The sequence below is a fragment of the Lacerta agilis genome, chromosome 1 (genome assembly GCF_009819535.1).
Source record: "Lacerta agilis isolate rLacAgi1 chromosome 1, rLacAgi1.pri, whole genome shotgun sequence".
Lineage (NCBI taxonomy): Eukaryota > Metazoa > Chordata > Lepidosauria > Squamata > Lacertidae > Lacerta > Lacerta agilis.
The window spans coordinates 46,493,360-46,519,145 of NC_046312.1; the positions used below are offsets into that span (position 1 = coordinate 46,493,360).

Below are 25,786 nucleotides of genomic sequence, written 5' to 3' on the forward strand. Positions count from 1 at the left end.
ATTTCAATTGCGATATATCTCCCTTCTTCATCTTTAAATAGCTGTCTTGGGCTATATTTCTCCTTTGCATAAATCACTACTCCTCTCTTCTTGACCTTGTCCGATGATATGAATTCTTGGCCTAATTTTTTGTTCTGTAACAATCTTCTGTGACGCCGAACTATGTGGGTTTCCTGTAGACATATTATATCCAAATTCTTCTTTTCTATGCTGTAAAACACTCTGCGTCTCTTTGGTCTCTGGTTCAATCCCCGGACATTCCATGTCATCAACTTGAGCGCCATTTTCCTTTCTCTAACCTTCTCCTCCAGTTGCTTCTCCTTTCTTGCCTTCCTCTGGATCCTTGCCTGGACTTGGTAGACTTGGTGGTGGTCCCGGCGGTGGTGGGAGTACCTCTGGGAACCTGTAGAATTGTGCTGGGTCGAGTGGTGTGCCTTTAAATTGTTCCAGGTGCTTGTCCAAAAACTTCTGTTTCTCCGCCAGGGACCTTATTCTTATCTTTTTTCCTTCAAACGTGAATGCCAGGCCTTCTGGGAATTCCCAACTGAAGGGGATTTTCCTTTTTCTAAGCTCAGTTGTCAAATCGTTGTAAGGAATTCTTTTATCGAGGAAAAATCTGGGGATGTCCTTATAAAAAATTACTTTATTCTGTTCTACCACCAGGTTATTTCTGTAATGGCAATCCAGAAAGAAATCTCTATCGTGTCGATCGTGACACACAATCAAACAGTCACTGACTGTTTTGTTACTTTTCTTTCCTCTGGAACCTCTTGGACCAAATCTGAAGGCCTTCACTATGCGCGCTGAGACGTTAATTTCTTCTATCTCCCAAAATCCTGAGAATAGCTTCACTATGTAGTCTTTTAAGTCTTCCCCTTCCACTTCTGGAAGATTTCTTAGGCGGATGTTGCCCTCTCTTTGATGTAGTTGCAGAAACGCAAGGGACTCTTCCACAGACCTCTGTCGTGTTCCAATATTCTCTATCTGTTCCAAATCTAAGTTATCTAGTTTTTCCTCCACCTTTTTTATTTTTTCCTTGACCACTTTAATTTCCTCTGAGTCCTTTTTCAGGGTGGCCACCTCTTGCCCAATCCTATTAATCTCTTCTCTGTTCTTCCTTACGTTCTCCTCAATTTGTCCAATAGATTTTTCTAGGGTCTGCGTAGAATTTTTAATATCAGCTTTTATATCAGCTTGTAATTTTTCAATTGCTGAATTCACTGCTGTATTTCCTGAAGAAACTTGGTCTTGTGTTTGCTTCAATCCATCAGTCACGCTTTTCAATCCTGCTGCAATTTCTGCAACGCTGGCAACTAGTTTCTCCATTTGTTCCTGTAGAGTAAGGGAAACAGAGCCTTTTCTTTTTTCAGAGCCAGTTCCTTTAGATCTAAGTTCCATTCCTTGTGGGCTCTGCAGCTGTAATCTCAAGGTCACTCCAGTTTCTGTAGTAACAACCTCAGACATTCACAGCAGAAGGCCAACAGTCCCAAAAATAAACACCAGGTGGCCAGCAGCTCAGTCCTGAGAACAAAGAGGCTGCTGAGCCAGGAGCCCACACCAGTCCTGAAAGTCCAACTTTTAGGCAAAGGGTTTTGATTTTCCAAAATATAAATTCCTTAAAGCCAAGAAGAGTCTATTTTCAAATAGCCCAAGCCAGTCACCGTTCCTAGCTTGCAGTGTTACCACCAAAGTCCACAAAGTAGCTTGTAACTGGTTACAAAAAAATCAAAATGTCTCCACTGGTAAACAGTCACTGAAACACCCACAAAGAAAAAATGGCAACAATGTATTACAGCCCGCTACTGACCCGGAATCCTAATCCAGAGGGTGAGGGGCATCTTCTTTTGCCATATCAACTGTTTTTAAGTCTTTAAGCATCCTTTAAATAACTTTTAATCAACTTTTAAAAAGTTCGCAAAACTTTTCCGTTAGTCGCGGCTTTGATCTTTTAGCGCTACCAGGCTCGCGCAAACAGTTCAAAGGGAACAGGCTTCCTTTTACAATTCCTCTGCAAGCAGTGCTCTTAAATCTTGTAAAAATGATCCAATTTTTAACTTACAGAGTTTCTTTGGAAGTCTCTATGCAGGAAGTGCCGGGTGCTCGTGTCTGGCGGGATCGCTGCTTTGATCCTCCGCAGGCAGACGCTTCTTCAGTCCCGTGCCGGCGCTCCGCTCGCCCGATTCTCCCCCTTACGAGGGTCAATCGGGAACGGAGACGGCACGTCTGGGACCCACGAAGCTCAGGTCCACGGGACGCTCTTCCCGTGGCTTTAAGGGACCCGTGGCGCAGGCACGGAAGTCCCTAAAGCCTGTCGGAGGACGGAGCCGTCGGACTCCCGTCCGCCATTGACCGGCACCTAACCGGAAGTCGCCGTCAGTATTTTAAAAGAGAAGAGCAAGGACTACATTTGAGAAGGTACTCTCAGGCACAACCAAAGTATTTATGACATCCCCATAAAGCTCCTGTGCAAAACCCTGGAAGGGGATGGATAAAATAGCTGCTGGGATGGAGAGAGGAAGAGACATGTTCATAAAAAAAGAAGGGGCAGGTGCAGAATGTACCTGCAAGACATGTTTGATGTCTTATTTCATCTTGTGTACTTGGGACCATCGTGCTGTCTGAAGATGGTAGGCTTTCCAGGCATTTCTTTTAATTTTTTTCAGAAAAAGATATTTTCCCTGAGCCTTTTGAATATTTATGTCCTCCCCCAAATAAGGGTCCATTAGTGAATAAGCAGTTTATTCCCACAAAGAGTCCAACGTGTTTCCTTCCCTTTCCCCACCCATTGTCATTACAATGAAAGTGTGAGGGAATCTTTCAGGTGGAAGTTATGGAAGAGAAGCTGAAACTTGCCCACATGAAAACAAGCGGTTCAAGTGTACACAAGAAATACCAGGAGCTGTTGGGCAGAGTGCAAGAAAAGGATGAACTGATCGAGAACCTGGAGACACAGCTGGAAAAACAGGTAATTAAGCTATTTTTAGCTGGGACACACATATTGCCTCCGCAGCCAGTAGGAAAGGTACCATCTGATATTATGGCTTCTCTTCCTGCTTCTAAAGTGCATTCATGTCTGTCTCCCCCTTCTCAGGTCAATATTTATTCAAAACAGTTATTGCTGCCCTTGAGTAGAGTTTGCAGAAACTATAACATACGTAGATAAAACAGGTGACACCCCAAATAAAATGGGCAAACTCATGCAATGGGACTTCATCTTGCTCCCCTTGCAGTGCCCCCATACGGCCCCCAAATCTGTTCTGGAGTGTTGTGGGTCCCTCTGAAGCCGATTCGAGAGAACACTGGCAGGGAATGGGAAGGAAGGAAAAGTCTCATCATGTCTGCTTACACAACACTGGATAACCCCCATAATAGTAATTAAAACGTTAGAAGAAGAACATTATTATTAATTCTTTAAGGCTGGAAGGGGGGGAATTATGCCTCGCACCTAAAGGATAATGCAGTTGGTGCCAGGCACACTTCTCAATGGCAGAGGGAATTCCACAAACACAATGCCAGCACTGAGAAGGCTTTCTTTTTTTCATTATAAATAAATAAATTTCACGAAGAGTCAGACACAACTAAACAACAGCAAAATAAATCTAATAACTACAAACAGGTTGCAGAAAGAGAAGAAAAGAAAAGAAAGATAAATTAGTTTAAAAAGAAAAAGTATGGGGCAGAAGAGTTAAGTTGTCACAACTGGCAATAAATAACCATAGGAAACAGCTATGTGATTTAAGACAATAATAAAATATATCAAGAGGGAAAAGATGCACTGAGAAGGCTCTCTCTGTTTGCCACCAGCTTTACTTTAGATGGTTGGAGCTCCAAATATGACCTCAGCACATAGGCAAGTTACTATGGGGAAAGGCGTTCCTTCTGGCACCTGAGTTCAATTGTCCAGTTCTGATTTGCAGGGCAAGTTTCCACAAAGTCTCCAGAATATTCCTTACTGCTATGCAAGATTTGTGTAAGAATCGTGAGCTGTTGCCCATGGCTACACCTGGAATTTCTTCAAGTCAAATGGATCTGCTGCTGTCTTACAACATTTGTCTTTTTCTCTTCTTCACAGAAGCAACTGAGAGCGGATGATGCTAAAATTGTCCAAGAAAAGGCTGCCAAAATTAAAGACTGGGTGACAGCTAAACTAAGAGAGGTGATGGCCAGTTTGTTTCTTCCACAGTCTATAGAATTGTACAACTGCATTGGCATGAAAAGGGTGCTTGCGGTGGGACCTCTGTAAGGACATTTTGCTCTGCAGTGACATGTAAACTTCTGCATTGCACTGTCGGAGAAGACACCGTGCACAGCTATGTGCCTTCTTTTGTGTGCCGATGGAGTGTAGAACTGGGCCAGCAGTGACGCTTCCAGTACAACCTATGTGCTTGTTCAGTAAATTAGTTACAGTAGTGAAGTCCAAGTTTATTGGTTAAGCAGATTGTCGTACTGTTTGGCTGTAAATATACAGGACAAAGAGAAATCTTCCTAGAGATAGGCCTTCCTTTCGAAGAAGGTAGGAATTTTCAATTAAATTTATCTTAATTTTCTTGAAATTTTATTAAAGCCAAAGTCTGGACAGAACTGTTTGTAAAAGAAATATACTTCAATTGATTTTTTTTTTTAAATAAAGTGTTTTCTTCTACTGTTTCACAGCTTGAGATGGAAAACCATTACCTCAAGGGTTATAACCTGAAGCTGACTGAGCAGATCAAAGTCCTTCAAACAGCGCTGCAAGGTAAATATGTAATTTTTAAAATAAATGTCTGGGAACCAGCAGGGAAAGTGAAAAGAAGTACCCTCAGATCTGCTGCTGGCTTTACTGTAATATTGTTCAGTGGCTTCGAAGAAATTCTCTGTGCAAGTTTCATTTTAGCCATTTGTGGTTTCCTTCTAGTGCACAGAGGCAGAATGAGCAGAATATATTTCCATTTTCCATCATATATCCGCTTTTAAATATATATATACTTTGAGGCAGGCTGTCTGTGAGATCTCTGTTTCTGTCTCCATACTAATGGCTGGTCTATTAATTCAGCTGTAAAGGCTATAACTAATGTCAGTGGCAGAAAATCCATTACCTTTATAGGTAGTGGGGCAATATCAAGCTTTAGATATTATCCTAGGGGTGAAGCTACTTTCTGAAAATCATAAGGAGATTTTTCTTTTTTTCTTTTTTTACTATACTACACACTCGGTCATTTCCTGACATGTTTTGATGCTCACTGGCAAAGTTCATGGGTCCACCTGGGTTGTAGATTTCCCATGGATGTTGCTTTGACACTGACGTTGTTCTTGTACATGCTAAGTACAAGAACTGCAAAATCTCATTAACTTCTCTGTCCCAAGTACGTTCTTGTACAACTAAGAATAGCTCCATCCTGGAGAGCCAGTGTGGTGTAGTGGTTAAGAGCGGTAGACTCGTAATCTGGGGAACCGGGTTCGTGTCTCCGCTCCTCCACTTGCAGCTGCTGGGTGACCTTGGGCTAGTCACACTTCTCTGAAGTCTCTCAGCCTCACTCACCTCACAGAGTGTTTGTTGTGGGGGAGGAAGGGAAAGGAGAATGTTAGCCACTTTAAGACTCCTTCGGGTAGTGCTACATCATTATTTCCTGCAGCTAGTACATAAATCCCAGATGGGGATCCTGTGGCCACCCTCCAGTTGTTGTTAAACTCCAAATTCCCATTGGCCTTAGCCAGCAAGCAGGGGCGTAGCAAGCCTCTGCACTGCCTGGGGTGGCGGCGGCGCAGAGGCACCCCCCTGGGGGAGGGGCACGACGCGTGCGTCGTGATGTCGTCGTGACGTCACGGTGCACGTGGATGCCGCTGAAAGGGGGGAAAGTGGAAGCTTCCCCTTTTCCCCCTTTCCGCGGCTTTTTTTCTGTGCGAGGGGTGGGCCAGCGAGGAGGGGGTGTCACGCTTGTCCCTGGCATGATGCCCCCTCCTCGCTGGCCCACCCCCAGCCAAAAAAAACCGCTGGGAGGGGGGGAAAGGGAAGCAGAGCAGGCGCATTCAAGCACCTGCTTTGCCTCCCCCTTTCCCCCTTCCAGTGGCTTTTTTTCTGTGCGAGGGGCGAGCCAGCGAGGAGGGGGTGTCATGCCAGCGACAAGTGTGACGCCCCCTCCTCGCTGGCCCGCCCCTTACACCGAAAAATAGCCGCTGGAAGGGGGTAAAGGCGACATGCCACCGTTCAGGGCCCACCTGGCAGGGCGGGGTGGGGGGGCTGGCCAAAGTGTCACCCCCCTCCCCTGGAACCCAGGGCGGACCGCCCCCCCGCCCCCCTTGCTACGCCCCTGCCAGCAAGGCCTATGGTTGGGGATTGTGGGAACTGTAGCCCAGTAAGATCTGATGGGCCACAGGTTCCCCATCCCTAACATAAAAGCATGGGTAATATTGCTGTGCCTTTTTAAACGTGTGACATGTATAATATGTCACCCAGCCCAATCATGCATTACATTTTCTATGGGCCTGTTCACATAGTGTACAATTCATACTGGGGCATGATGGTGAATATTGGGCTCCCATGCCTTTCTAGTGCACATAGATACATTGAGAGTTACTGGGGGAAGCCTACTTTGCATTTATAGTGTTTGTTCACCCTGTGTGCAACTAAAGATATGGGTTCTTTGTACTGGGTCCTGAAAACTTCATTCCTCACTACAATATAATTAACATTTCAAATTAAAGGGAATTGTCTTTTCCAAACTGCGCTCTCTCTCTCTCTCTCTCTCTCTGCAAATTAGGCATAGCCATGCTGCATAGGCAAGCAACCTGGAGCACAGGAGAATTGTATGTATGTGCATGGAGGTGTCAATCCTGTGCCAATATTACCTGACTGGCCTCAGTTCTCTCTGCAAGCACAAGCACCTTTCCAGTTGAAAGCTTTGCAAACAACTTCTCATCCATTTTGATTGCCTGCAGAATGTGATGGTTGCTATAATAACCTGGTATTAAGTGTTCCCAAAATGCCACCAATCAGACAGCTGTGAATGATACATTGACTCCTGCACATAATCGTACTGTCTCATTGTGTCTGATTCGATTCAGATTCTCCAACATAGGGGCTAATTTGAACCAGAGTTTAATCCCTTATCTTCCATGCTCAGCATGGCAATGTGACAAGTCATAATGCGTAAAACATTGCCTTTGAACATATGCAGAGTGGATTTTCTTCACTTTTAAATAGCCACAGTCTCTCCACTACACACCCAAGTGTGTTTGGGATTAACAGGCAGAACTTCCAAATAAGAGGTCCAGCCTCATGAGTCTCTCTAGCTCCATTTTTGTTTTGTTTTTTGGTAAATTTAACCACTGCTCTGGAAATAAAACCAGTCTCTTGCAGACATCTCTACTGATTAACAGATTTATCTACTGTTTTGTTTACCTGGAAAACTGCAGGTAAATTTACCATGTTTAATACAGATCATTTTTGACAGCATTATGCTGATTATTGATTTTGCTGGTTATAAAGGAATCTTTCTCCTTTAGTGTACAAATGAAGAATGCCATTTCATTAGTTGCTCAGAATAGACCTGTAAGAGCTGTTGGGGGTGTTTTGAGGGGTGTTATAATCTGAACTGTATTACCTGGCCATATTTGTCCTCTAATTACAGATCACCAGAACCATCAGCATGGATGGGTTGGAGGGGTTTCAAATGATTTGGGCTTAAAGATTATAAATTCCTGTTTTTAGAAGAGTGGTCTAATGGAACAAGTTTTCTACATATGATTATATAAGGATCTTGGCTACAAAGTGTAATAATATAATATTAATAAAATTATTATTTTTTTAAAAAAAGTTTACAGCATACATTGGATATTTTGATCCAGTATCCTGAGGGTATTTAATTAATGAAACTAAACTCTTCAGCTGAAATAGTGGCTTACAGATCAAATTTTGCAAAAGAGAGTCACTGCGCAGACTAGCCATCTAAAAGACATAACACCAAAGACAAAAGGAATGGAGATGGAGGAAGAAAACAAACAAACCGAGACAGACACTCCTAATTGTTTAGATATATACAGGGCACAATTATTGCTAAGATAAAGAAGTTTGTACAAAGTTTATTTATTTATAAAAAATATCTATATACCACTATATCACAAAAAATATCAAAGCAGTTTACAACAGTAAATACAAAGCAAAACTTTGTAATAAAAACATAAAAGTTAAAAACAGGTTACAGCACTTGGGTTTTTTAAGCTTGGAGAAAAGGCGGGTAAGGGGGGCATGATAAGAGGTGCATAAAATTATGGAGAAAGAGGAGAGGGAAAAGTTGTTCTCCTTCTGTCATAATGCTTGAACTTGGAGTCATTGAAAGTTGAATGTTGGAAGATTCCAAGACGGACAAAAGAAAGTACTTCTTCACATAGAACATGCTTAAAGTACAAAATTTCCTCCCAGAAGATGTAGTGACGGCCCCTATCTTGGCTGGCTTTAAAAGAGAAACAGCCAAATGCATACAGGATAAGGCGATTCAGGTCTATGAAACATCAGTTGTTGGGAATCGCAAGTGGAGAGAGTGGTGTTGCACTCAGGTCCTGCTTGAATCTGGTTGGTTGTGAGAACAGAATGCTGGACTAGACGGGCCTTCTTATGTTCTGACGTCTTTTCTCAATTGCAGATTTGATGACTGTGCCTTCTGAAGAATCTGTTTCCAACTGCAACATCCAGCTGTTTCGAGACCGATTGTCATGCCTCCTTGAGAACTCAGACCAGGATTCCAGGATTCTTGCAATGGACATCAAACAGGCATATCAGAGTGTATCCATGAAAGGGGTTCCTTATATAGCAAGTGTGGTATTTATGAATGATGCCTGTGTAGCGGGTGAGGTTAACAAATCGGTGCCTTCTCGGAGCTCACTGAGGCTTATCTCTGACTTCCCAGACTACCAGAACTCTTCGGTAAATGACCTGGTCCCCATGGCACACACCCAAATCTGCCCATCATCAAACCACCAAGATGAGACTGTGAAATTTCATGGAGCTTTAACTTTTCAGTCTCCCCTGGAGGAACTGCAGAATTCCATTGGGGATTCAGACAAGACATTATCTGACTTGTGCAAGCCAGCAGATGGGCTGAGTACTGACTTCAGAACTCATAGGTTGCACTCATCCTCATCTGGGGAAGTGAAAAATGTTCTTAATGGTTCTCTTTCAACGTCAACTCCAGCCCTGAAGTTGCCAAAATCCATTACTTCAACCTCCCACAATTTCCCAGGAAGGGAAGCTGGACTAGGTAACAGCATGACCCTCCCCAAAGTTCGGACTCCTAGCAATCCAAGGGACAGCATCCTGCTAGCCAAGCGGCATTATAGCCAACCACAGTCAGGTACAGATTCCTTCCATCATGTGGCGAACAATGATATCGGCACTTTTAAGCCTATAAGAGCTGCTTCACATTGCCGGGGACAAGTGGAAGAGACGGATATAGATGAAGAAGTAGCTGAGAACATGGAGATGGAAGACTGTCTGGGGGAGGAGGCAGGGATGAATGAAGAGATTCATCAGCAATCTTGCTGTAATAAGGAGACATGGACTTCTGAAACCAGAGTGATGGACCCAGGAGGCAAGCCACCCACTCCTCCACTGCACAGATTTCCATCTTGGGTAAGATATTCTGAATTCAGTACATGCCCAAGACTTTAATTCTTTGCATTTTTTATATAAAAAAAACACAACAACAACAACAAAATCATTGCAGCTTGGAAATAACTGTGCATATTGCAAAGGTGTTATTTTAATCTAATGTTATATATCCACATGTTATATATTAGGCACAAATTCTATTTGCCATCAGAGGAACTGGAACAAATAATAAGAACTAAAATAAATATACAAAAACTCCTAAACAATACTCCAACCCAAGTTGTAGCAACAGGAAGCCGAGATGCTTTTGTAAATAATTTTTTTCAATACCTCTGCAAGAATATTCATATCTCTGTTCTTCTTTCCTTTTTTTTAGATGTATGTAGGTATTGAGAATGAACATATATAATTTTGATATGAACTTATTTTCTCCTTCCTTTTCTAATTTCTTGTGTGTTTCACAGTTGCTTCAGGGTATATTTCAGAGACTGAAACTACACATTATCAAGCCAGTGCAACTATGACCACTGCTTCCCTCTTTCAAACAGAATTGGAGGTGCATTATTTGTAGGGGAGAAGCAGCTGTTCTTGCAGCTTCTCTTCCGCCATGCACCCCATCCTCTTCCCTCCCGGCGTATGTTTCCAAGAAGAGTCTATTTACAATTAAACTGTAGGTGGACCTTTTGTGTCTCCCTTTCTGTCCAAAAGACAGCTTATGAGTTTGTGCACCCGAGAGATCTGCTTGTAGCTCAGTTGCTAGTAACTCTCAGGTAAAGATGACAGGACCTGAAGAAGGGACAAAGCAGCCCAAGTTGCCTTAAGTTCACCAAAAGTTACATTTTTGCTTTGTCTTTCCCCCTTGATCTTTCCCCCTTGTTTTAGGAGAGTCGGATCTATGCAGTAGCCAAGTCTGGCATGAGGCTTTCAGAAGTTGCTCTTGGGAGTGACTCTTCTAGCCGCAGTAAGTACTTGCTAAAATTGTCCCAAAGACACTATACGTGACCAGATACCACTAGTGTTATCTGGTGGTATATTTTCAGAACATTTGTTCATGTAAACTCTTCTGGGATAAATGTACTACTGACTGAATTTATACCGCATTTGCTGGTATATATTTGGTGATGAAGAGCATTTAGTCACAGAAACAACAAGCAAACTTAGTGCTCCACTAAAGGACGCCTCCATCAATTATGCTTTCTTTGTGATGGAGATATGGGAGATGAAAGATGGGTAGTCTTTACCAACGCATAGTCTTTCAATGTGGTTTCTGATATCATGGTCATTTGTTAATCTTGGTCAGAGCCCCTGTTACCACATAAATGTTGATTATCCACATAGCCCCATCTAGCTAATTAAAACTCATCCATTAAACATGCTGTGGAGATGCTAATTGCAGCTTGTCATTTTTCTTTCTTTCCTTTACGTATCAAAATCTCAGCTTCAAATTCTTCAAGCTATTCACCCGCTGGAACGTTCACCTGCCTCATTTACAGAAATGTCACTGTGCCTGTGTACACCATGCTAAAAGGGGTAAGAATGATGACACTTGTGTTAGGAGCAATATGGGAAGGTGGACAACTCCATGAGAACAGATGTGGAAAGCAATAAATTGGCAGGAGAGCTCATAGCAGGGACGGAGGAGAATTTTTTTCAGTCAACATTTTAAAGAGAACTGATCTAACTCTCCAGTCCTGACCCATATGCAAATCTGAATGCAGGTATCAACTGAATTATGCACTTCTCTGAGTTTTGTGATGCAGTTTCAGTACAAAAAAATGCACACAGTAAGGTATATTTTATGTTAAGCATACATATAAGTGCATATTTTATGGGGAAATGCTATGAAAAGCATAAAAATGTATATTTTAGGGAAAGAATGTGTACAAAATGCATATAACAAGTATACCAATGTGTGCTCCAGTGTTAAGTGTGAACAATTTACACACAATTTTTGTTTGTGTTTTTCTTAAACCTGCCAAGAAACTAGATGGAACAGAGCATGTGCAAAGCAGACATGTGATGGAAATAGGTCCTTGGAAATCTAATTTCTTATTACTGGCAGAAAACCATAAGCAAAAGTAATTACATTTGTAATAAAGCTATTCAGTTTACTGAGGAAGGGTGTGTGGAATCAAGCGAACAATCAAACCAGGTAGATGACCATCATACATACATACATGTAATCTAACCCCCATGTAAATTTTGTGCAAGCAAATCAAGATGAAGGCTCAATCAATAGGTTGTCTGCAGGTCTATCATTCAGTCTTGGTCAGGCTCCTTGTATGCATGAAGATGTCTCATTCTATGGCTATACCTTAAATTGTCTAGATAGCCGTTAAGTGAATCTTGCCTGTGCTGTGCACACACACCACACACATGCTGCCTAGTCTCATCCTCTTCCCAGAAGTCAGAAAGACCTCAAGCTAGGCTCATATTTGCACCTGAAATTACAGGCAATGACCAAGTTAGATGCATCCGAATAATGCACAACCCAGAAGTAGGCCCAAAATTGCATAAAGACATCATGGGAAAAGGCAGAGCGGGCTTTTTGTTCCCCATGAGATACTTTTTCTGCCACAATCTGTTAAATACTAACTAAAATAAGACGATGTTGTTGCACGCCAACCAAGCAGTGCAGGATTCCAGGGGTTCTAGGTGCTTACAGTTTCCTGAGTTGGAGGGACAGCAGAGATTGTAGTGTCTTAAAAGATACACAGTTTATTTACAGACTGGAGGAGGGCAAATGTTGTCCCTATTTTCAAAAAGGGGGAAAGAGAGGACTCAAACAATTACCGCCCAGTCAGCCTGACATCAATACCAGGAAAGATTCTAGAGCAGATCATTAAGCAAACGGTCTGTGAGCACCTAGAAAGGAACGCTGTGATCACTAAAAGTCAGCATGGGTTTCTGAAAAATAAGTCATGTCAGACCAATCTGATCTCATTTTTTGACAGAATTACAAGCCTGGTAGATGAAGGGAATGCTGTGGATGTAGCCTATCTTGATTTCAGCAAGGCCTTTGACAAGGTGCCCCATGATATTCTCGTAAAGAAGCTGGTAAAATGCGGACTAGACAATGCTACCATTCAGTGGATTTGTAACTGGCTGACTGACCGAACCCAAAGGGTACTCATTAATGGCTCCTCTTCATCCTGGAGAGAAGTGACTAGTGGGGTGCCACAGGGTTCTGTCTTGGGCCCAGTCTTATTCAACATCTTCATCAATGACTTGGATGATAGGCTTGAGGGTATCCTGATCAAGTTTGCAGATGACACCAAATTAGGAGGGGTGGCTAATACCCCAGAGGACAGGATCACACTTCAAAATGACCTTAACAGACTAGAGAACTGGGCCAAAGCAAACAAGATGAATTTTAACAGGGAGAAATGTAAAGTACTACACTTGGGCAAAAAAAATGAAAGACACAAATACAGGATGGGTGACACCTGGCTTGAGAGCAGTACATGTGAAAAGGATCTAGGAGTCTTGGTAGACCATAAACTTGACATGAGTCAACAGTGTGATGCAGCAGCTAAAAAAGCCAATGCAATTCTGGGCTGCATCAATAGGAGTATAGCATCTAGATCAAGGGAAGTAATAGTACCACTATATTCTGCTCTGGTCAGACCTCACCTGGAATACTGTGTACAGTTCTGGGCACCACAGTTCAAGAAGGATACTGACAAGCTGGAACGTGTCCAGAGGAGGGCAACCAAAATGGTCAAAGGCCTGGAAACGATGCCTTATGAGGAACGGCTTAGGGAGCTGGGTATGTTTAGCCTGGAGAAGAGAAGGTTAAGGGGTGATATGATAGCCATGTTCAAATATATAAAAGGATGTCATATAGAGGAGGGCGAAAGGTTGTTTTCTGCTGCTCCAGAGAAGCGGACACGGGGCAATGGATTCAAACTACAAGAAAGAAGATTCCACCTAAACATTAGGAAGAACTTCCTGACAGTAAGAGCTGTTCGACAGTGGAATTTGCTGCCAAGGAGTGTGGTGGAGTCTCCTTCTTTGGAGGTCTTTAAGCAGAGGCTTGACAGCCATCTGTCAGGCATGCTTTGATGATGTTTCCTGCTTGGCAGGGGGTTGGACTGGATGGCCCTTGTGGTCTCTTCCAACTCTATGATTCTATGATTCTATATACAACCTGAGCCTACGATGGAGGGGCTCACGGCATTAACACTACAAGAAGGTCTTGCTTCTCCCATAGCCACAGCCTTGGATTCAAGCAGAAATCATGTGTATCTCTCCTTCCTAAGCTTCTGTCTTTTTTCCTAACCCTAATTGCCATTGGTAGTGGTGATGTGTTTCTCTAGGGCAGGCATAGGCAAACTCTGCCCTCCAGATGTTTTGGGACTACAACCAGTGGTCAGGGATGATGGGAATTGTAGTCTCAAAACGTCTGGAGGGCTGAGTTTGCCTATGCCTGCTCTAGGGCATGGAGAATGAAATGCACAACTATAGGGGCTTGCTTGTTTTGATCTGGGGCAGAGTGTAGAGACAATGTAACTGGTTTTCTTGTGCTAGCTCTCTTTTTATTATTATTTTGTAAATGTATATGCTGCTTGACTGTAAAAACAAAACAAAAAACCTCAAGGCAGTTTGCAAAAGGTTCTTGTGAACTGTGATGCCTACGTTCCCTTTCATCCTGACTTTGGAGGCTTGTTTTCCAGAAAGCTACCCAAATCAGCAACGTTCCTTTCTTAGACGAGTCCTCCGGCTCTGATGATGACTGCAGCTCTCATGTAAGCTTCAGAACCTCCAATGCAGGATCTGAATGCAGAAAAACAAGCATACCAGGCAGTCCTCGTGCAGTGAAGCGAGGTAAGAGGAAGGAAGTGCAGTATCGCTTTCTTAATTGCTGGGAAAAGAAGCTTTGAAATTATTTAAAAGCATCTACAGGTAGCAGACCAGAATCATCAGGGATTTTTGGTCTTCAACTGTAGTAGAACTATCAGCACACTTCTAGGCATGTCTGCTTCAGTGGAGCTTAATGCCAGGTAAATGTGTTTTTAAAAACCAGTCTAGAAATTATCTTTTATCTGCTATAAACTATAAGTCAGCTCCCCAGCATATGGTGAAAAGTTCATAAACTTCACTGAGATCCTTCTGTTAGTCCAGCTGAAATCTTACTGCTTCAGCTCTAAAAAATTGAACATCTCAAACAGGTTATACACTAGGGAAAAGACGTGTCAGTTTTGCCTTTGCAGTCAAGGCATTTTGCTAGTAATGTTAATTTTGGGTTACTAGATGACTGGTAATTAGGCTAGTAGATTATTGGTAATTTTGTGAGCCTGTTTCAATAGTTTTGGTTCTGCATGCGAGCTTGGTCTTACTGAACCAGGCAAGCATGCATGTTCTTGGGTTCTTTTATTTCTAGCAGGTGTCTCTATGTCTTCGCTAAGCTCGGAGAGTGACTACGCCATCCCCCCTGATGCCTACTCCCTGGATGAAGATTATTCTGAACCGGAGCTCAAATTGCAGAGGACATCATCCTATTCCACGGATGGTGGAGTGTGCAGTGTAAGCTATTCCTCCCATCACCAGCACCATCTGCACTTCGGGCAGTCTTAGCACTAACCTTTTCAAATAGAACAAATCCAGTGCCTGCCAGCTGGTGAGGGGTGTGGCCTAGGGAGAGAGATGTGACTGGGGAGGGGTTCTGAGCTTGGGGGAATCCCAAAGGAATCCAGCTAAAGAGGGCTGAGGGCCTGAGGTTCCCCAGCCCTGGTTTGCACCTTGAAGAGAATATATTTGTTTTCTTTCATCTAGGAGCCACTGGAGAAATCTGGCTATTTGCTGAAAATGGGCAACCAGGTGAAGGCATGGAAGAGGCGATGGTTTGTGTTGAGAAATGGACAGATCATGTATTATAAGTCCCCGGTGAGTTAGTAGCAAATCCTCATAGTCAATAGTTTTTAATAAACTACTCATCCTTTGGCCATATTTGATATGTTATTTTTTTATCCCCAATATCAGTAACAGAAACGAGATATTATTCCCTCCAAAGAACTCACACAGAAACCACCATCACTCACAGTCCTACCTACTAAATCTGGGGCTGTTCATTAATTTATTGATCAATGCGTGCTTTCAGTCCTAATTTTTAAAATATTTATTAGCAACATTATCATGTCATGGGTGCTTTCTCTGCTGTGAATATAGTAAACCAGCCACGTATGCAAAATGTTACTTGGAGGTTGTGCCCCACCTTTTCTCCATCCCTTATATCTTATTGTTCATTGTCTCTTGCATTTCCTTCCTCTCTCCAGAGTGATGTCATCTGCAAGCCCCAGGGGCAGGTGGAACTGAATTCTTCTTGCCAGATCATACGGGGTGAAGGATCTCAAACATTCCAAGTGAGCATTGCTTTTGACCTTTGTTTCTTATTTCTGAAGTCTGAAGGGCACTAACAGAGATTGGCAGGGAAATAAAATGTTTTAATTGAGACAACTTTCCCTGTCATGACAAACCTGAATTGAAGTTCTTGGTTTTCATATGGTTTTGCCCTGCAGAAAAGATCAGGCAGATTAAGTTCATATACTAGAAGACCTGAAACCTAATACTCAACGTAAACTTAACCTTTAATGTTTGAAGAAAGCTGTAAAAAGGTTTTGACACAGCCCACTTTCCTGTAAAGTCTCCCAAGTATTATTGCACTTCTGTCAATAATGCGGAAACGTCTAAATTACAGCACTTTGTTCTGTTTAGATTCATTACACATACTTTAAAAAAAACAATTGAATGTCTTTTATTCCATCATACATAAAATATAAACACAAATAAAAATAGAAAATGCAAAAATATCAGAAATGTCAACAGGGGCCACATATCCATTCTCTTAATTTGTCATCAAAATCAGAAAGATGTGAAGCTACAGATACATTCTCACATCACACGAAATTTCGTAACTATCAGCTATATTTGACAAAGGTTAAATCCTGCTTAGATCACTTATACTCATGATGACTATTTTCTACCTCCAGTATCTGAGGCAGTATGCCACTGAATACTGGATGTTGAAAATCCCAAGTGGGGAGAGAGTGCTGCTACACTTGGGTCCTTCCTATGGGCTTCAGCCACTGTGAGAACAGGATGTTAGACTTTGAGGAACCTTTGGCCTAACCCAGCAGGGATCTTGTTATGTTGTTATGTCCCCTTTATACAAAACTTGCAATAGTGCTCCTGCAATATTTGCAGAGCAGTGCTGCCACTGGAATTCTTCTGCTGCCACTTCTTCTCTGGATATTACCTAGCCTGATTTTTATATCTTCGAATGGCATTGAGGAGCAACTAAATTTTGAGGTGTGTGTCATAATAAACAACACACTGGCAATACATCTCACTGAGTGCATCACGGTTCTGCTTTTTCCCCCCTTTGGCAGCTCATCAGTGCCAATGGAAGAAATAGCTGAACAGCTTCCTAGCTTTGTGTATGTGTGTGCGCGTGAGTAACAAAATGGATGAAGAGTCACAGTGCCTCTACTATGTTCCTAAGGCACTTTTATCTTGCCTTGAAAGGTTCTAGTGAATGTGGCCAGAACATTAGAAAGCAACTCATTTACTGCAATAACAACATTAATATGGCAAAAGCCTTCATGTAACATTTCCTTCACCTTTAGCTCATCACTGAAAAACGAACCTATTTCCTGTCAGCTGACTCTCCTAACATTCTGGAAGAATGGATTTGTGTCCTTCAAAACATCCTGAAGGTGCAAGCGACCAGTCCTACGGAAGTCCCTCTCAGTGATGCCAAACCCACTGTGAAAGGCTGGCTCACCAAGGTACTGCATATCTGCACTAGAAACAGTGGCCTTTGCCAACCTGCTGCTCCTTAGGTGCTGTGGACTATAATTTCCATTGAGCTAATGGGAATTGTAGCCCAGAATACGGGGAGGGCACCAGGTTGGCAAAGGCTGAGATGCAACACAGCTGTGGGGACAGCACAGGTAGATGGATATGCACTACAATAAATACGCAAAAGAATTAAACCCAACATTGATAGACTGTAACAAACCTACTGTTGCAATACTTAATTGATAGGTTAGTTCACATAGACTTTGAACTCGGATTCACCATCTCGTCTTCTCAGGTGTGGGCTGAGCAGAAGAGCTTTGGCTGAAGCCGGGTCTGGCCCTTTCAAGAGCTACTTTTTCATTGCTTTGCTGAGTATACTGTAGCAGCCTGAAGAAAGTCAAAATAAAAAGCTCCTCAGAGCAAGGTTCTACTGTCTTGAGCGGACCAGGGCTTCTCCATGTAGCTGGTTGGGGACATTTTGACATATGATCCTCTTTCCTACATTACATGATGGCTGGACATTCCCTGCCCCCCCCCCCGACAAAGTTTGAAGCAGTGTTTTAGTTCTACGGGTTGGAATTTAAATCTTGACAGCCAAACCAAGTTGGTCTAAGTAGGAATATGATCAAACTCAACAGTGTCTTATACTAAACAAGGATTTAAATTGAAGAATGTTTAATAGAAAGCAGAATATCCTTTCCTTTGTAGATCTTCAGAACTATATTTCAAAACACAATAATCATTATGGTTTTTTTTATCAAAAAGGGAGAAAGATAGAAAAGTGTGTGTGTGTGTGTGTGTGTGTGCAATTCTAACTTTTCCAGAAAAATTAATGAACCCATGCAAACAAATTGAAAGAAAATCTTTTTATTCCCGGGCTGTTTCTGCAGGTGAAACATGGACACTCCAAGCTGGTTTGGTGTGCGCTGATTGGAAAAACATTTTACTATTATCGCAGTCAGGAAGATAAGGTATTTTTTTAATCCGCTTTTATATTCAGCATTTTTCTCATCAGTCCTAGCCAACAGCTCCTTACACAGCCTGTATCCTCCTGTTTTTATTACTATTTATTGATTTAATGCACACATGTATTTTCTACCATGCAGCTTAACCTGTTTGGCCTTCTTTTCTCAGTGCCCCCTTGGCCATTTGCACTTGCGGGAATCAAAGGTGGAAGAAGTGGATCGCTCCTGTGATTCTGATGAAGATTATGAGGCTAATGGAGGGCGGCTGCTTTCTTCACATTGCACCCTGGTTATTCACCCTCCAGAGCAGAGTCCCACCTACCTACTCATTCGTACCAAACAGGAGAAGGTATTTAGGAAAATAATAATTAACCGCCTTACAGAATAGATGCATTTTAAATAATAAACTCCGTTATTTTGAATTTATTATTTAAAATGTACCTATTCTATTACGTACTCATGGGAGGGCTCCAGGTTATCAGCAATGGAACTTTAAGTATGATGTGCTTTGCTGGGGAAATGTGACAATTGTATTTTCCCAGGTACAAAATCTTTGCAATTTTAGTATAACTTCCCTTCAGCTGTGAGGGAAGGAGTGTGTCCCTGTTATAGACTGAGAAACAAGCTGCACATGCTGGAGACTGAAGAAATTAGCCCTGTCTATCACTGGTGCCAGATGATACACCCAGACGGTATGCTATATGTTTAAAGTTCTTAGGTTGATCCTATGAGATTTTCAGCTCAGTCTTCTTTGCCCTTTTATTCCAAGGATACCTGGTTGTACCATCTGACAGTAGCAGCAGGAAGTAGCAGTGCAAAGGCCGGCACTGCCTATGAGCAGCTGATTGGGAAGCTACTAGATGCAGAAGGAGACCCAAGTAAGTAGAAAGGAAAATATTTTCCCCCAAGAGCTTGTTGAGTTGTTGCAGTTTGTCAACATGGTGGCTTCCCCTCCTCCTGATCCAATGTTGTAACAGACAATTTTGAAGCACAGGAATTGGAAATGTTCTGGCAGATAAGACACTGGCAGAGGAAGAAGAGTGCGGGGGGAGCTCACCACCCCTGGCAGCACTGTGCACCCCACCCCACAGGCGTCATGCCACGCCCCCAGGATGCGCGCCAGCCCAACCCCCACCCCCACCTGCTCTCCGCCCCCCGGTGCCAGAGCATGAAGCTCTACCACTGCAGATAGATACTCTTTTCCTCTTATGACATCTCCACAGTGGTGAGCAGGCACAATGAATGTGCAAAATCCAACTAAGTAGACTGTAAAGACAGTTCTGCTTCCATCCTTGCCCTGGCCAGACGTGGAGTAACAAACCCTTAATTAAACACAGTATATTTGGACTATAGAAGATAAAAAGACTAAATGGTGTTCGCCTCACAACTGAAACGAAACCTTTCTACAAGTGGCCTGTTTGTTGTTGTGTTGTGTTAATCTGAAAAGTTATGTTTGATCTACATGCTCAGAGTACATTGCTTGAGAATGCAGGTGAGTACCTAATGTTTAAAAGATAAAAGGGACCCCTGACTGTTAGGTCCACTCGCGGACGACTCTGGGGTTGCAACGCTCATCTCGCTCTAATAGGCCGAGGGACCCGGCGTTTGTCTGCAGACAGCTTCTAGGTCATGTGGCCAGCATGACTAAGCTGCTTTGAACCAGAGCAGCGCATGGAAACACCATTTACCTTCCCACTGGAGCAGTACCTATTTATCTACTTGCACTTTGACATGCTTTCAAACTGCTAGGTGGGCAGAAGCAGGGACCGAGCAACGGGAGCTCACCCTGCCACCTAGGCTCTGTGCTTTAGACCACAGCGCCACCCGCTGTGATGTTCTGTAACAAAACTCCCTGCATGTTGAAACCTAGCAAGTCTGGGAGAAGGATTGTACCCTGGCCTTCTCCCCAATGTCCTGCATTTCCATTAGTGCAGAGTTTTTTTAACATGGCAGAAAATTCAAGCACATAGTTCCTCACCTGCATTTTGAAATGGGATGGCCCCAGGAGGGCTGTACTTTGTGCTATTTTCTAACTGTGCTGAATGGCTCTAAGTCCAAATATGCTGATGAAGTAGTGTGGTGCTGTCAACTTCTCATTCATTCGCCAGAGTTTTAATATTCCTTTGCAATATCCCTTGCCCTGTGCAGTATCTAACTAGCTTTGTCCTTCCCACTAATTCAGATTCTCCCTTGTGGAAACATCCTATGCTGTGTTACAGCAAAGAGGGACTGCAGGCTTCCCTCACCACTCTGCCTTCAGAAGCACTGCAGACAGAGGCCCTCAAACTCTTCAAGGTATTTACAGAGATGGCTCTCCAAATATACTATTCAAGCATTTTATTTTATTTTTGAAGAAAGATGAAAGGGAGAGTCAAGTTTGCACAAGGCCCAAAAGCAACTTAAAACTGTTCCCTTTCTCTCTTGCTGCCCCGTAATCTTGGAACTGCCTTTTGGAACACCTACAATGCCCATTATCTTGCTTAATTAAAATCCGTCAATACCCTTTTCATGAGGCCTTTGACAAAGTCCCCTAGTTCCTACGCCCTACAATAACGCAGACTGTAACTTAGCATGTGCAACTGAAACAACCACATGCTGTTTCCCTGTTAAGCCCCGCCACTACTTCACTCCCTGTGCCATATACTGAATTGTAAGTTCCTTGCGGCAGGGACCTGTCATCTTGTAATCTCTTCTGTAAAATGCAGCGCATGCTGATGGCCCTATCTAAATGCAGTCAAACCTTGGTTATTGAATGTCTCGGCTGCCGAACGTTTCGGAAGCCGAACACCAAAAACCCGGAAGTGAATGCTTCTGTTTTCGAATGCGCCTCGGAAGTTAAACGGCTTCCAAGGTGCATTTTTCATTTTATCCCCCCATTGACTTTGCAACCAGCCCTTTGATCCTCGGTTTTCAAACATTTCGGAAGTCGAACGGGCTTCCGGAACGGATCACGTTCTGAAACCGAGGTTCCACTGTAGTCATCGTTGGCGTAGTACAGTGGTACCCCGCAAGACGAATGCCTCGCACAACGAAAAACTCGCAAAACGAAAGGGTTTTGCGAGTTTTTAGTTGACTCGCGAGACAAATTCGTCTATGGCTCTTTTTCGCAAGACAAAATTCATCTGGCGAGGTATCACTGTAAGCACCGGAGCCTCGCCGCGCCGCGTTTTAAAGCTGCAGGGAGCGATCCTTGCAGCTTTAAAACGCGGCGCGACGTGGCTCCGGTGGGGAGAGGCAGCGTGGGATCGCGCACGGCCATCCAAAATGGCGGCGCGATCCCACTCGCCCCCCCGCGCACCGGAGCCTCGCCCCGCCGTGTTTTAAAGCTGCAGTGAGCGATACATCTTGGATCGACTGTGCATGTCTGGAGATCGCAGACATGCACAGTCGATCCAAGATGGACACAATGGACAACACCCCTCCCGACCGGAGAAAAAGGTAAGCCTTTACAGCTCCCTGTATGGCGCGGCGCCATGTTTTAAAGCTCCCTGCAGCTTTAAAACACGGCGGGGCAAGGCTCCAGTGCGCGGGGGGGGGCCGAGTGGGATCGCGCCGCCATTTTGGATGGCCATGCGCGATCCGACGCCGCCTCTCCCCACCGGAGCCGCGCCGCGCCACGTTTTAAAGCTGCAAGGAGCGAACAGCAGTGCTGCTGTTCGCTCCCTGCAGCTTTAAAACGCGGCGCGGCGAGGCTCCGGTGCGCGGGGGGGCCGAGTGGGATCACGCCGCTATTTTGGATGGCCATGCGCGATCCCACGCTGCCTCTCCCCACCGGAGCCGCGTCGCGCTCCGTTTTAAAGCTGCAAGGAGCGAACAGCAGTGCTGCTGTTCGCTCCCTGCAGCTTTAAAACGCGGCGCGGCGAGGCTCCGGTGCCGGTCAGAAGGGGCCCCCGGACTTTTTCCCCATAGGAACGCATTAATTAAATTTTAATGCGTTCCTATAGGAAACTGTGCCTCGCAAGACGAAAATTCCGCAAGACGAAAAGTCTTGCGGAATGAATTAATTTCGTCTTGCGAGGCACCACTATAGTTGTAATAGAAATGATGATAAACTTCTTAATGGTTGTGAGGAAAATTTAATGATACTATCGCTTCCATCTCAGTTAATGTACTTCTGTTCTCCACCCCCCTTTATCAGTCTTGCCAGCTGTTTATCAACATTCCTGTGGAAGCTCCATCTATTGATTACCATGTGACCCTGGCTCAGACAGCACTCCAGGTCTGCCTGACTCACAGCGAGCTACAAAATGAAATCTATTGTCAGTTAGTCAAACAGACCAGCAGGGAAGCTCAGAATCACTCCGTCATCCAGGTGAGTGTTCCCTTGTTCAAGGTTTCAATTGCCACGTCTGAATTTAAATCACTTATTAACAGAGAACTTCTTAACATGTTTACATTTGCACTGGAGGCAATTGTATTTATTTCCACAGAAACCTTTTTCCTTTTTTCCTTTTTTGGTCATGCGCGATAAGCAGCTTGATTCCCTGCAGAAAGGTAACATGCAGACAAAGCCTGAGAAATTATAACTGGAAAGGTAAAGTCAGGACATACTCATTCAGCTCCACTGGGTATAGAATGGAAGCCTTCACAGTGACATTGAAAAGTGGTTGATCACTGCCTCAGAAAACCTGGCTACAGATCTACTCACCTAATGCCTAGCTTAGACCTTATACTGGTCTGATAGTGGCGGAATGAAGTCCTTGTAGTAAGGCTTCTTCATGTTTGATGGGAGCTGAAGCATATTTTTAAAGGTAAAGACACCCAGGCAAGCAACCTCAGTAAATTGCTGCTCCCCTGGTAGAGTTGTATCTATTTACACTAGTATAAACTGGCTCCCTCCCTCAAAACTATTGCTTCGGTAGCATTTGTGATGTGATGTGTGCATCAACCATCCATGAGAATTGGGTAGATGATATTTTTGTCTTGAGAATAAATGGCAAGGACAACAGAAATGGTGGCTTTATTCACTGTAACCCTGTTTTTCTTCACAGTGCTGGCAATTACTAGCTCTCTGCGCTCCTCTCTTCCTGCCTCAGCAACATTTCCTTTGGTATCTCAAGCATCACCTACAGCAGCATGCAGACCCCAGGTGAAGAGCTTGTCTTGTCTGGGTTAAACTGGAGTCAATTTTTATGAATGGCTCTAATAGGATGGGATTCAGCTTATTCTTGCTAGCGGAAGAAATGTTTAATTTTGAAACCATGGCTGCAGCTATGGGATAAACAATACCATTTGGGGGTGTTAATGCTGTGAGCCCCTCCATTGCAGGCTCAGGTTGCATATACAGTGGACGCTCGGGTTGCGAATGCAATCCGTGCGGGAGGTGCGTTCGCAACCCGCAGTGTCCGTAACCTGCAACGCCGTGCCTGCGCACGCACGGGTTGTGATTCGGTGCTTCTGCGCATGCGCAAAGCGCCGAAACCCGGAAGTAACCCATTCTAGTACTTTCGGGTTTGGCGCAGTGCGCAACTGGAAAACATGCAACCTGAAGCGGCCGTAACCCGAGGTATGACTGTATGTGTAAATAAATCATATATCATAAAAACAGCACAGTCTCTGCTGTGCCTCATTTCCAAAAGGAAACACTGACCCTGGGTGAGCACCTGGAACCCCTGGTGATGTGCAACAGCATGATAGTTATTGAAAAAGCAAGAATTGCAATAGTGCAATGGGTGTTTCTGAAACATATTTTACTCCCCCCCCCTCCTTCTGTGATTTAGAACCGAAATAGGCAAGTATGCCATCTACTGTCGAAGATCAATGGAGCGCACTTTGAAAGCTAGAGAGCGAGAAGCTAGACCTTCCCGAATGGAGGTCGTGTCCATTTTGCTGAGGAATCCCTACCACCACTCACTCCCCTTCAGCATCCCAGTACACTTCATGAATGGAACCTACCAGGTGAGACAAGAGGGCTGGGTGACTTTACACTGAGAAGATTTCAAGGCTGCGTGAAATGACTCATTATGTCCTCTTCCGCCGCAGTGCAGAATTTGCCATGGGTTATGCTTTCCGATGGATCTGTACAGCTAAACTATGTCCATGTGCTCACCCATCAGCAATGATTTTGTCTTCATGATTTGTTTCTCAACACTTTCATTTCAGGTGGTAGGCTTTGATGGCTCATCTACCGTGGATGAGTTCTTGCAGCGGCTGAACCAGGAGACAGGAATGAGGCTGTCGTCCAACTCGGGGTTTTACCTATTTACAGACGATCCTTCTGGTAGGGATCTAGAACACTGCCTACAAGGCCCTATGAAGGTGATTATGCATGATTACTCATCATCACCATCATCATCATTATTATTAATTACATTTCTATACCACCCTTCATCTGAGGTTCGCAGGGCGGTTTACAAATATAAAAACACAAAAATACATAGTACAGTAACAAACAAAAACAATAACCCTCCCACACACAGTTTAAAAGTCAATAGATTGTTTAATTAGCCAAAGGCCTTTGAGAAGGTGGATGTTTTTGCCTGGCACGCTAGGTGAGCCTCCCTGGGGAGAGCATTCCACAAGCGGGGAGTCACTGCAGAAAAGGCCTGTTCTTGTGTTGTGACCCTCTGGACATCTTGTGGAGGAGGCTCATGAAGAAGGGCCTCAGATGATGAGAACACAAAATACATAACCCCAAAAAACCAAAAATAAGCCAATAACCGCCCCTCCCACAAACACATTAACTGAGAATAAACTGAGTAAGTACATTATCATGTATTTAATTTAGTATTGTGTAAGGATTATTATATAACTAGAATAATGATATGGAATTATTTTTGATGGAAAGAAAGGTGAATATTTTGTACAGCATAAAAAGGTAAAGGACCCCTGACAGTTAAGTCCAGTTGCGAACGACTCTGGGGTTGCGGTGCTCATCTCGCTTTACTGGCCGAGGGAGCTGATGTTTGTCCGGGTCATGTGGCCAGCATGACTAAGCCGCTTCTGGTGAAACCAGAGCAGCGCACAGAAACACTGTTTATCTTCCCGCCGGAGTGGTACCTATTTATCTACTTGCACTTTGACGTGCTTTTGAACTGCTAGGTTAGCAGGAGCAGGGACCGAGCAACAGGAGCTCACTCCGTTGCAGGGATTTGAACCACCGACCTTCTGGACAGCAAGCCCAAGAGGCTCAGTGGTTTAGACGACAGCATACACATCTGTAAATATTTAATTGGAAATACGTTGGCACTGAATCTCTTGTTAATTTTTTTGTTTTGTTGTCCAAAGAAATAGTTTAAAGTTTTTCATGGCTTCTAAATAGTTCCTGTTCAAATATTATCACAGTGGGTGTGCTTATTTCTAAATCCTTTGCAAAGTTTGAATATTTTATATAAAGATTCATGTCTCACTGAAATGAGCCCAGGTTCGCAGTGCTGTCCTATGACCTGTGCAGTTTTTACACTTGTCTAGTGTGAAGGTACTATCTGTCTTCAGCTTC

The 25,786-nt window shown here is 43.7% G+C and overlaps 1 protein-coding gene across 4 annotated transcripts in view; it reads left to right on the plus strand.

The window, feature by feature from the left end:
• Window positions 1-25,786, plus strand: part of PLEKHH1 (pleckstrin homology, MyTH4 and FERM domain containing H1) — a 52,705-nt gene that overhangs the window by 17,802 nt on the left and 9,117 nt on the right. The window contains exons 4-22 of one of the 4 annotated variants that reach the window (XM_033147264.1): window positions 2,804-2,965; window positions 4,073-4,156; window positions 4,654-4,735; window positions 8,619-9,604; window positions 10,466-10,544; window positions 11,022-11,113; window positions 14,260-14,410; window positions 14,967-15,109; window positions 15,359-15,469; window positions 15,859-15,945; window positions 17,209-17,370; window positions 18,274-18,354; window positions 18,518-18,697; window positions 19,118-19,226; window positions 20,531-20,643; window positions 22,487-22,660; window positions 23,340-23,437; window positions 24,069-24,246; window positions 24,451-24,606. In XM_033147264.1, coding sequence (XP_033003155.1) covers window positions 2,804-2,965; window positions 4,073-4,156; window positions 4,654-4,735; window positions 8,619-9,604; window positions 10,466-10,544; window positions 11,022-11,113; window positions 14,260-14,410; window positions 14,967-15,109; window positions 15,359-15,469; window positions 15,859-15,945; window positions 17,209-17,370; window positions 18,274-18,354; window positions 18,518-18,697; window positions 19,118-19,226; window positions 20,531-20,643; window positions 22,487-22,660; window positions 23,340-23,437; window positions 24,069-24,246; window positions 24,451-24,606 — 3,228 coding nt within the window. The remainder of the gene's footprint in view (window positions 1-2,803; window positions 2,966-4,072; window positions 4,157-4,653; window positions 4,736-8,618; window positions 9,605-10,465; window positions 10,545-11,021; window positions 11,114-14,259; window positions 14,411-14,966; window positions 15,110-15,358; window positions 15,470-15,858; window positions 15,946-17,208; window positions 17,371-18,273; window positions 18,355-18,517; window positions 18,698-19,117; window positions 19,227-20,530; window positions 20,644-22,486; window positions 22,661-23,339; window positions 23,438-24,068; window positions 24,247-24,450; window positions 24,607-25,786) is intronic. The other 3 variants (XM_033147273.1, XM_033147291.1, XM_033147281.1) reach the window with 3 other exon arrangements.